Source organism: Lepus europaeus, chromosome 4 (genome assembly GCF_033115175.1).
Source record: "Lepus europaeus isolate LE1 chromosome 4, mLepTim1.pri, whole genome shotgun sequence".
NCBI lineage: Eukaryota > Metazoa > Chordata > Mammalia > Lagomorpha > Leporidae > Lepus > Lepus europaeus.
The window spans coordinates 43,399,746-43,412,322 of NC_084830.1; the positions used below are offsets into that span (position 1 = coordinate 43,399,746).

Genomic DNA, 12,577 nt, shown 5'->3' on the forward strand with positions numbered 1-12,577 from the left:
ATAAAGGCTCGCTAATTCCAACCCTCTGCTGAAATTCACCTTGCCAGGCTGTGCCTGCTTCTTTACTCAAATTTACACTCCTCCTCAGAGGCAGATTCAATCACTTGTCCGTGAAAGACTACAATAATACATTTTATTTGTTTTTGTTGTTTACATTTTTATCTGACACATAAAACGGGACATGTTTGCATGGGTGCCATGTGATGTTTCAATACATATAAACATTGTATAATTTTCAAATTCAACATTTATGATTTCTTTAGGGTAAAACATTCAAAATCTTCTGTTTTTTTTTTTTCTGAAAACCACATAGTACATTACTTTTTTTTGATAGTCATTCTATTGTGTGCTATAATACCAATCAGTACCACATATTACTATCTAACTATAATTTAGTATCCATTAGTAAACCTTTCTCCATTCATTCCTCTTCCCTATTTTCCCTATTCTGCCAGCCTCTGGAAATCACCATTCCAATCTCAATTTCAGTGAGATCAATGTTTTCAGATCCCACATATAAATATAATCATACAGCACGTGTTCTAACCACACTGTTACAAATGACAAGAAGTCCAAATGGCTAAGTAGCATTCACTTGCATATAATGCACCACATACACTTAGGTTATTTCCATTTCCTGGCTATTGTGAAGAGTGCTACAATGAACCCAGAAATGCAGATGTCTCTGACAGAATTCTTTAACTCCTTTTGGACATATGAGAGTACTACAGAAAATTCATGGAAAATTAAATTTAAAGTGTGTTTATTTTGGTACAACAATTTGAAATCCATGCATATGAGGGATTTTCAGAGTGTTCATTAAAGATGGTATTATGAAAAAACTATGAATGGGTTTTAAAATTTTGTACCATAATAAACTTTTCTTCCAGTTTCAATTTTCCTTTCTAAAATTTATTTTATTTATTTTAAAGGCAAAAAAAGAGCGAGAGGGAAGGAGATGGAGGGCAGGGAGAGAGGAAGGGTAGGGAGATAGGGTGAGATGGAGAAAAGAGAGAAAGGAGTAGTGGTGGGGGCAGGGGAGGAGAGAGAGAGAGAGAGAGAGAGAGAGAGACAGACAGACAGACAGAGAGAGAGAGAAAGAAAGTGACTGATCCTCCATGAGCTGGTTTACTCCCCAAGTGCCTGCAACAGTCAGGGCTGGGCCAAGGCAAAGCCAGAAGCTTTGAACTAAATCTGGGTCTCCCATGTGGGTGGCATGGACTCATGCACTTGAGTTGTCACCTGTTACCTTCTGGAAGGCTGGATCAGAAGCAGAGTTGGGACTTTAAACAGGCACTTCCACAAAGGATGTGGGCATCCAAGTGGTGACATAACTGCTGTGCCAAATATCTGCCACCTAACTCTATTTTTTCCTGAACTGTTGGAAGTATAATGTTATACTCAGTAGTGGGACTGATGGATCATACAGTAGCTATATTTTGTTTTTCTAAGGAAGCATCATAGTGTTTTCCACAATGGCTCTACTAATTTAAATTCCCATCAGTGTGCAAAGATCTAATTTCCTGCACATCCTCATCAGTCCCTGTTATTTTTTGGTTTTCATTCATAACAGACCAAATAACTAGAGTGAGGTAGTACCTTACGGTGGTTTTGATTTGCATTGCCCTGGTGATTAGTGATTTTAAACATTTTTTTTCATGAATCTTTGGCCATTTATATGTCTTCCTTTGAAAAAATGTCCGTTTACTTCTATTGCCCACTTTTAATTGGATTATTTGCGTGTTTTTTTAATATTGGCTCGAGTCCCTCATATATTCTGGTTATTAACCCTTTCAGTAATACTTTTTTTTTTTTTTGACAGGCAGAGTGGACAGTGAGAGAGAGAGACAGAGAGAAAGGTCTTCCTTTTGCCGTTGGTTCACCCTCCAATGGCCGCTGCGGTAGCGCGCTGCGGCCGGCGCACCGCGCTGTTCCGATGGCAGGAGCCAGGGGCTTATCCTGGTCTCCCATGGGGTGCAGAGCCCAAACACTTGGGCTATCCTCCACTGCACTCCCTGGCCACAGCAGAGAGCTGGCCTGGAAGAGGGGCAACCGGGACAGGATCGGTGCCCCGACCGGGACTAGAACCCGGTGTGCCGGCGCCGCAAGGCGGAGGATTAGCCTGTTGAGCCACGGCGCCGGCCAGTAATACATTTTATGTTGTGGCAGTGCTATGTTCTACAGACAAAATTAACAGGAGGTGATGATCTTTGTCCTCAGGATCCAGAAAATATAATTACACAAAAATACATATAAGTATTATATGTATAAGTAATACATACACATACATGACAGGAACAAAAACAATGGGTACATAGCTATGTTTTGTGTTGGGCTCAGAGAAAACCTCTTAGACAACATCTTATCTAATCAGAGATGAGATGAATGGTAGGCAATTGAAAAGGGTGACTTATGAGAGTTCCAGGCAAAATCATCACAAAAATCTATGAGGAATAACTTTGCAAACCATGCACAGGAGAACAACTCCATCTCACTATTTGGTTTTAGGCAAATTGTTTATGTGATTAGGCCTCTATTTCTTCATCTATAATCAGGGAAAACAGTAGTTCTTAACTCATAGCATTGTGAAAATTTAGATAGGTTAAATAGAGTAAAAAACACTTTATAATCCATTATTAATGTTGTGGTTATTATTATTGCCATAACATGAACAAATATAGCTCGGTGCTGAAGAAACAGTATCAGAGCAATCAAAGGTTTTTTTTTTTTTTTTTGACAGGCAGAGTGGATAGTGAGAAAGAGAGAGAAAAAGGTCTTCCTTTTTGCCATTGGTTCACTCTCCAATGGCCGCTGCGGCAGGCGCATCTCGCTGATCCGAAGCCAGGAGCCAGGTGCTTCTCCTGGTCTCCCATGCGGGTGCAGGGCCCCAGGACTTGGGCCATCCTCCACTGCCTTCCCGGGCCATAGCAGAGAGCTGGTCTGGAAGAGGGGCAACCGGGATAGAATCTGGCGCCCCAACTGGGACTAGAACCCGGTGTGCTGGTGCCGCAAGGCGGAGGATTAGCCTGTTAAGCCACGGCACCGGCCTCAAAGTATTTTTAAAAAGCCATACAACAAAGTCTGCACAAAGTGCTGTAAAGAAATTCAATCGCAAAGCAACAGATGATACTGATTCCTTCTTATAAGTAGAAAAACAGATGAAAAATAACAAACACCTTCTTAAAATCATTTTTTATAGTATAAAGCAGCTTTAATGCCTACTATTTTCTTTTTTTAAAGACATTTATTTAAACGGTAGAGCAACAGAGAGCAAGAGGCAGAGAGAGAAAAAGATCTTTCTGTTTGCCTCACTTTCCAAATGGCCTCAAAAGCCAAGACTGTACCAGGCTGAAGCCAGGAGCCAGGAACTCCATCTTAGTCTCGCACATGGGTGGCAGAGGCCCATGTACTTGGGGTAGCTTCTGTTGCTTTCCTAAGTGCATTAGCAGGCAGCTGTATCAGAAGTGAAGTAGCCAAGCCTCAAATTGGCACTCCAATATGGATGCCAACATTGCAAGCAGCAGCTCAACCTGCTGTCCTGCAACGCTGGTTTCCTAGTACTGCCTTTGTAGCAAACAATCCACCTGTCAGTCTGATAAGAACTAGTAACAGCCTAGGCAAGATAGCAGTGGCTCTCTATAAGCCTTTTATTTAAATACATGAAATCTGTATACCTTAAATAAAATTTTAAAAAATATTTTTATTTATTTGAAAGGTAAAGACAGACAGACAGACAGACCTTTCATTCACTGGTTCACTCCCCAAATACTCATGACAGCTGGAGTTTGGCCAGGCTGACTCAAGAGCTAGGAACTCAATCTAGGCTTCCCACATGGTTGGTAGGGACCCAGGTACTGGAATCACTCTCTGCTGTCCCCCAGGGTATGCATCAGCAGAAGTTGGAATGGGAAGCACAGCCAGTACCCAAACTCAGACACTCCTATACCAGGATGCCGGCAGCATCTTAACCACTGTGCCAAACAACTGTCCCTCTACAAATCTTAGCAGTTCACATTCAGAACTAGTTCCTGTAAAAATGTTCTCCATGGGGGTAGGTGTTATAGCATAGCAGGTTAAACCAACATCCCACGTGGGAGTGCCTGATTCAAATCTGGCTATTCTTATGCTTCAGATCCAGCCTCCTGCTAGTGTGCCCGGGAGGCCGAGGTCACTGGGCCCCTGCCACCCATGTGGGAGACCTGAATGAAGTTCCTGACTACTGGCTTCAGCCTTTTTCAGCCTTGGCTATTGCAGGGCATCTGGGGAGTGAACTAGTGTTTGGAAAACATCTCTGTCTTTTTATCACTCTGCCTTTCAAATAAATAAAGCTTTAAAGACAAAAAAATGTTCTCTATGAACATAGCTAGTTTCAGTTAAAGTGGAAGGCAAAAACCCAAAGCCAGATAATCTTGTTTGCCCCCCTACTCTAACACATACATTCACATTGTAATTGTTACTTTTTTCCTTTTATAATCAGAAGCAGAAAACAGGCTAAAAAATAAATAGCTGGGGCCGGCACTGTGGCACAGCAGGTTAACACCCTGGCCTGAAGCGCTGGCATCCCATCTGGGTGCCGGTTCAAGACCCGGCTGCTCCACTTCTGATCCAGCTCTCTGCTATGGCCTGGGAAAGCAGCAGAAGATGGCCCAAGTCCTTGGGCCCCTGCATCCGCGTTAGAGATCCAGAGTAAGCTCCTAGCTCCTGGCTTCGGATCGGCGCAGCTCCGGCTGTTGCGGCCATTTCGGGAGTGAACCAGCAGATAGAAGACCGACCCCTCTCTCTCTCTCTCTCTCTCTGGCTCTCCTCTCTCTGTGTAACTCTGACTTTCAAATAAATAAATATTAAAAATAAATAAATAGATAACCCTGAACACAATGGGTTTCTAGAGAAAATATGAATGTAACCTTTAGCCTGAAGTGGATCTTTTCATCAAATAGCAAGCTTTAAAAAAATTAAATACTGAGATTGTCCTAAATTTTTAATAATTATAGTGTAACAGTGGTAGGTCTACAAGGATTCCAAGCAAAATCATCAGCTACAATTATAAAATATATTTTATGTTTGTAATGAAAAGCAGACACAATATCAAGACACTTAAGTCAGACATGGTAAAGATAATATCACCACCTGTTCTTATGGCACTGAAATATTAGAAGAAAGTTTCTCAGTTATTCCCTACCTGCTGGCCATATTCCACTCGAGGGCTGGATTTTGGGAGTTCCTTTCACTCTCTGGTAGTGCCCCTCCTGTGCCACTTTCCTTCTCTGGTTTCAGTTGATCCCACTGTGCAGTACCAATGTTGATGGATTGCAGATCTATTTGATACTGTCTGTCTTCAATTTCTGACCCAGGATCTCGAAGAATTCCTAAATTCAAGGCTCTTCTGTAAAGGCAGTGAATAAAAATAAGAAGATTAAATAGATGAACTCAGTATTTTATTGTGTTCACTTATGTAGTATCATTGCTAATTCTTTGGATTACAGGTGAAACTGGTGAGTACACTGGGTTAATCACGTCTCCGAGACTAATATTAGACTGTCAACACAAATTAGGAGTTGAAAATGTATCTTAAACTTACCACTTAACAATAATCTACTTCATCATGATTTATTGCATTATTCCTCTTTCTCTAAGCGTCCAGTTCAGTTCTTGGTGTATTTTAATATTCTATTATCTCCATTTTTACCAAAGACAAAACAATTCAGAGAAGTTTTTAAACAGCCAAAGTTACAAAGCTAATATATGATAAAACTAGTATTAAAATTTAGAATTTCTCGCATTTTTTGTTAGTTTGTTTTCCTCAAAACCTTTCCCAATGGTAATCATCCACCTTCTGCTGGGAAAGGTGATGGAGCTTTTTATATCTGTCTCACTGCCCCTCTCCCTTCTTTGGGTCTTTATATAACACCTGTCACTTAGACTGAATTGTTGAGAAGCTGTGAGAATCACTGCTACAGAATCCCAGGAGGTTTACTGCCCATACAGAGTTGGCATATTTGACTTTGATCTTATTGAGCCCTACACTCAGCAAATGAATAAATTATCTGCAGCATAAAGCTAAATTAAAAGAAGTAAGTGTTTAAAATTTTTCATGAAGGTTTTAGAGTGAAATAGTAAGGCATATGGTACAGGTAGGAAAAATAATGTTCAGGAGCCAGACAAGCTTTAGCTTTGTCTGAGTTTGGGATTTTTTCTTACATTAAATTTTGCTAATTTAGAAAAACTTTAAAATGAATGAGCAAAATGAAATAATATTTAGCTCTTAAGAAAGCTTTCATTAGCTGAAAAGTTGACATTTAACACAGTGGATAAAAATAGTTTTACTTTAGAGATCATGAAAAAAGCTTCAGTTGTAGACATTACCAAAAACACAATTAAATCCAATATTTTAGGGGCCAATATTGTGGTGCAATGGGTTAGGCTGCCACCTGTGATGCTAGCATTCCATATGGCTGCTGGTTCCAATGCAGTTGGGCCCCTACCACTGATATGGGAGACTCGAATGGAGTTCCAGGTTCCTGGCTTTGGCCTTGCCCAGCCTTAAACCAGGGGATGGAAGATTCTCTCTCTGTAATTTTGCGTTTCAAATAAATCTTTTTTTTTTTTTAATATTTATCTGTTTATTTGAAAGAGCTATACAGAGAGAGAAGGAGAGAGAGAGGTCTTCCACCCGCTGGTTGACTCCCCAACTGGCTGCAACGGCCAGAGCTGTGCCGATCCGAAGTCAGGAGGCAGGAGGCTCCTCTGGGACTCCCAGGCAGGTGCAGGGGCCTAAGGACTTTGGCCATCTTCTACTGCTTTCCCAGGCCATAGCAGAGAACTGGTTTGGAAGTGGAGCAACCGGGACTGGAACTGGTGCCCATGTGGGATGCTAGCACTGCAGGCGGTGGTCTTACCTGCTATGCCACAGCACTGGCCCCAATAAATAAATCTTTACGAAAAACATTTAGTGCATCAATTGACCACTAATCCAACTAATTGTGCAGTGGTGGTGGTAGGGGTATTAGGTGTTAGTGTGAACAGTACAAAAAAAGAATCTTATTAAGTCAATGCCTCAATGGCTAAGTAAAGAGTACTTACTTAAGCAGTACTTAATACATCTAGGAACTAAGTAAATGATGATTGACAGTGAATGACTACTCAGGCTCAAAGTGATAAATATATGAATGGAGAAGTCCTGACGTTAATGAATTCAAGTGAAAAAAGGAGCAGAAAGGAACTGGAATTCAACGAACAGGCATCTCAGGCAGCAAGATGCCAGAGGGAGTGGCCAACAGGACACAGGAAAACAAACAGGCATGGGTCAATAAGACATGGCAGGAGCCCGAGAAACTGAGAAGGATGAATGCTATGATTCCTAAGGTAAATGCGAAACATGGTTTTCTTTTTCCCTTTCTACTTTAGGAGAAAATGCAGTTTAGAAATGGACACGAATAAAAGCTGACCTCAAATTTTACATAAATCCAAGAAACACATTAGAAATAGGGCTCATATTGAGCCCTGAGCCCTTTCTTAATTTGTTCCAATAACAGTAAAGAGAAAAGGGATGAATGAGGCTGAGGGTAGGAAGAAGTGGCATTTTGAGAGTTTCTCTGTGGTAGAATGTTCTAGTTTCATTTGAATATTGGAGGAATTCTGCTAAACCATCAAAGGCCCAGCTCAGGTACAGCTTCTTCAATGAAGCCTTTCCTGATGAACCCTTCTCTTAACTCTCTCCCTCCCAAACATGTGTTCTTAGGGTCTCTCTATACTGATAAGCACAACAGTAGTACAACAATTTGTCAACCTTCCCCAATATACCATAAATTTCTTGAAGTCAGGAACTACCTATTTTATCTAGCAATCAGTAAGCGCTGTTGAATTCAATGATAAAACCTGACACAAATCTTTCCATGTCTTAAGTGGTTAGCATATCTGTGCACAGCACAGTCTTCAAACAGTAAAATTTTGCTTCCGGTCCATTATAAAACTGTGACATTCGGCAAATATCATGGCTGGCTGACAGCTTAGCTTATTTCCCGAGACTATTACTCCCTATATAAAAGTTATATTTACTTATTTTAAAACAGCCAGAGCTCTTTACATTTTAAATACACTTCCTAAACATATTTTTAAAGTGAACTAAAGTATTTCAAGAATCCCTTTGAAGGAAGGAAAAAGAAGTTTGGCAATGCAAACCAGAGAAATCTAGAATGTTCGGAAAGACAAACCAAATCAGCCCAGCACTAACATTAGTGTTTCTATTTCCCTTGGCACATAGAGAAACTGTACAATCACAAGATTATAAGCACAAAACATTGAATTTCATCAGCGTTTTTCCACTTCACTTAGGCTTAAAATTCCTTGTATTTTGTCTTGGCTTAATTTAAACTATATTCTTCCAATCACCCATCTGTTGAAGACTTGATTCCCAACAGGTTCTTCTTCCCTATGCATACTAAGATAGCCAGATACTTCTAAACATGCTAATTTTCTCTAAACATGCTAATTTTCAAATTCCCTATGGATCCAGTTTGGGGATTTTGCATTTTCTGTTTGCTTTTAAAATTAAATCATATATTTGATATTTCACCTGATTTGAGAATTCAAAGCAATCAATAATATTTGAGTTTATACATTCAACTTAATAGTTACAAAACCAACCAAATCTGAGTTGTAGAGTACAGGACAAGTACTCAATTCATGTGAGCTTTGATCTCCCACTTTCCCAACGATCATGAATGTGGAGAAACTATTTAACCTCTGCACGCACTAGTTATTTTAACATTAACTGGACTATTATGGAGAGAAGCAAAATATGTGATTAAAAATTGAAATATTTAAAGAGGTAAATTATAAGTTTTATGACCACTCTTGAAATATATTACATTATTTTGAGTGAGTAGTAAATCACTAAATAATTAGAGGAGATACACAGGCACCAAGATAAAAGAAGTCCACTTCTGCAATTACCAAGGAATTTACAATGACAACTATAAACACAGGAGTGCATATTCTTTAACATTTCCAGTGTCTCCTGCTTCTAAATACGGCAGATTAAAAACTCTGAATGAGCTTCCTGAGACTACTGTAATTCTTGAAAAACAACTTAAGCATTATTATTATTATTTTTTTTTTTTGACAGGAAGAGTGGACAGTGAGAGAGAGACAGAGAGAAAGGTCTTCCTTTGCCGTTGGTTCACCCTCCAATGGCTGCCGCGGTAGGCATTATTTTTAAACAATTTTAGGGATGACACCAAGCAACAGAACCTGCAAAGACCCCCAAAGTAGGACCAGGAACCTGGATAAATAAACACTTGCCAAAATCAGCTTTCACCCACAGGGTTTCTGCATACATACACTGATTTTCTGGTCCGGTAACTGCACAAGAGATGAAACTTGGGGCTCGTGCAAGTGATGAATCTACTTACTAGGAGCTCCTGCACATAAACTTGGGTCACCAGGAATGAGTGAGTGATTTACAAACAGCTCTTCTAGGGAGTCTTGTAGTGATGAAATAGCTCTGTATCTTGACTGAGATGGTGGTTGCATAAATCTACACATGCAACAAAACTGTATATAGTAATACATACCTAAACATGAATAGGTACATTAAAAGTGGTGAAATCAGAATACAGTTGTATACTGTATTGATGTAAATCTTCTGTTGTTGATTTTGTACTAATGTTATACAAAAAGTCATCATTGAAGAAAATTGGGTAAAAGACCCAAAGAACTTACATATATGTACAGATAATGTTGTTGCGAATCTGTTAAGTATTTTGTTAAACTTAATAACTAACCATCTTAACATCAGCTGCGGGTCAAGATGCAAAAACCAAAAACCAAAAACAACCCTCCAAGATTCTGCAATGTCAAGCTAGCACTTGGGCATGTGAATCTCAAAGTGTGGTATGAAAACAATTTCAATCTGGGAAGGCTAGCTCCAGGTAAATTGTGCTGCCAGATGGCACACAAAGACAAAAGAGAATGAAAAGTCTCTTGCTATGAGCTCAATTTCAATTCAAAGAATTTCCACAGATCAGATTCCAATTGAACTGAAACATCACATACAAAATTTAAAATTCACACATGGCTGGCACCGCAGCTCAATAGGCTCATCCTCCACCTGCGGCACCGGCACACTGGGTTCTAGTCCTGGTCGGGGTGCCGGATTCTGTCCCGGTTGCCCCTCTTCCAGGCCAGCTCTCTGCTATGGCCCGGGAGTGCAGTGGAGGATGGCCCAAGTGCTTGAGCCCTGCACCCCATGGGAGACCAGGAGAAGCACCTGGCTCCTGGCTTTGGATCAGCTTGGTGCGCCGGCCGCAGCGCGCCGGCCATGGCGGCCATTGGAGGGTGAACCAACGGCAAAGGAAGACCTTTCTCTCTGTCTCTCTCTCTCTCACTGTCCACTCTGCCTGTCAAAAAAAAAGAAAAAAGAAAAAAAAAATCACACACGGTAATGAGGTACCTTGAGTGAGACTAGCAGAAACAACATTCAGAAGAAACAGCCCCCAAAGACTTTTAAAAAGGGGATTAGTAGACATGAAACAAAGTTTAAAAAGCAAAAAAGTCTTCAAAATATTAGCAGGGATTAAGATTTTAATTGGAACCATGTAGAACTACAAATTAAAAGGGAATTACTTAAATTTAAAATTCAAGGGACTGGTGCTGTGGCGTAGTGGGTAAAGCCCCCGCCTGCAGAGCTGGCATCCCATATGTGCGCTGGTTCAAGTTCCGGCTGCTCCACTTACAATCCAGCTCTCTGCTATGGCCTGGGAAAACAGTGGAAGATGTCCTAAGTCCTTGGGTCCCTGCATCCTTGTGGGAGACCTGGAGGAAGCTCCTGACTTCGGATCGGTTCAGCACCAGCCGTTGTGGCCATCTGGGGAGTGAACTGGAGCATGGAAGACCCCTCTCTCTCTCTGTCTCAGCCTCTCTGTAACTCTGCCTTTCAAATAAAATAGATAAATCTTTAAAAGAAAAACAAAAAACTCAAGCAGATTAAATCCAAATGGAGTGATAGTGAATTGAAAGAAGATGCAAAGAAATACATAATGTAATCCAAAAAGACATATAAATCTTGTAGACAAAAGAGTATCAAGATACATGGAGAACCCAGAGTCCCGGATTCAAAGCCGGTTCTCAGCCCAGTCCTGTCCCGCAGTCGCCTGGCTCCTCTTTCCTTCCAACATGACAGATGCCACTGTGTCCTTCGCCAAGGACTTCCTGGCAGGTGGAGTGGCTGTGGCCATCTCCAAGACCGCGTAGCGCCCATCGAGAGGGTCAAGCTGCTGCTGCAGGTGCAGCATGCCAGCAAGCAAATCACTGCCGATAAGCAATACAAATAGACTGCGCGGTTCATATCCCCAAGGAGCAGGGAGTCCTGTCCTTCTGGCGCGGTAACCTGGCCAACGTCATCAGATACTTCCCCACCCAGGCTCTCAACTTTGCCTTCAAAGATAAATACAAGCAGATCTTTCTGGGTGGCATGGACAGGAGGACCCAGTTTTGGCGCTACTTTGCAGGAAATCTGGCATCAGGTGGTGCTGCTGGAGCCACATCCTTGTGTTTCGTGTACCCTTTGATTTTGCCCGTACCCGTCTAGCAGCTGATGTGGGCAAAGCTGGAGCTGAAAGGGAATTCAGAGGCCTAGGTGACTGCCTGGTTAAGATCTACAAATCTGATGGGATTAGGGGCCTGTACCAAGGCTTTAATGTGTCTGTACAGGGCATTATCATCTACCGAGCTGCCTACTTCGGGATCTATGACACCGCAAAAGGAATGCTTCCAGATCCCAAGAACAAGAACACGCACATCTTCATCAGCTGGATAATGGCGCAGTCTGTCACTGCTGTTGCTGGGTTGACTTCCTATCCATTTGACACTGTTCGTCGGCACATGATGATGCAGTCGGGGCGTAAAGGAACTGATATCATGTACACAGGCACACTTGACTGCTGGAGGAAGATTGCTGGTGATGAAGGAGGCAAAGCGTTTTTCAAGGGTGCATGGTCCAACGTCCTCAGAGGCATGGGTGGTGCTTTTGTGCTTGTCTTGTATGATGAAATCAAGAAGTTCACATAAGTTATTCCCTAGGTTTGTTCCCCTGTAGACAAGCATGTTGTATTATAATCTTGAGCATTCTTGACAGGCTCTTGTCTGTCTTATCAAAAGCAACTATATGCTGGTTGAAAATGGGAAGCAATAATACTCTTCTGACCAGTTTTCTCTAAAAGCCATTTCCATGATGATCATGATGATGATGAGACTCAATTACATTTTTTTATTTCAGTCACTCCTGATAAATAATTTGAAGAAATAAAAATATACACAATAAAAAAAGAATAATCATCATGTGAATTTGCTTATTGATATAATAGTACATATAAGAGTAGTAAATCTGACTAAATTGGAGATTTTTTTAAAAAAAAGCATCTGATTGAAGAAATACATGGAAATAAAGTCTATATCTTGTGTAAAAAAAATAAAAAAAAATAAAAAAAAGATACATGGAGAAAAGAAAGAGAAATTATATTTTTATTTTTTAAATTTTTTTTATTTTTTATTTTTTTTTATTTTTGACAGGCAGAGTGGA

The 12,577-nt window shown here is 40.8% G+C and overlaps 1 protein-coding gene and 1 pseudogene across 1 annotated transcript in view; one reads left to right on the top strand and one right to left on the bottom strand.

Moving 5' to 3' along the window:
- VPS13B (vacuolar protein sorting 13 homolog B) overlaps positions 1–12,577 on the bottom strand; it is a 785,675-nt gene that overhangs the window by 298,460 nt on the left and 474,638 nt on the right. Inside the window, 1 exon segment of the mRNA XM_062188180.1 lies at positions 5,180–5,383. Within this exon segment, the coding sequence (XP_062044164.1) occupies positions 5,180–5,383 (204 nt within the window).
- Positions 11,137–12,093, top strand: LOC133758325 (ADP/ATP translocase 2-like; annotated as a pseudogene).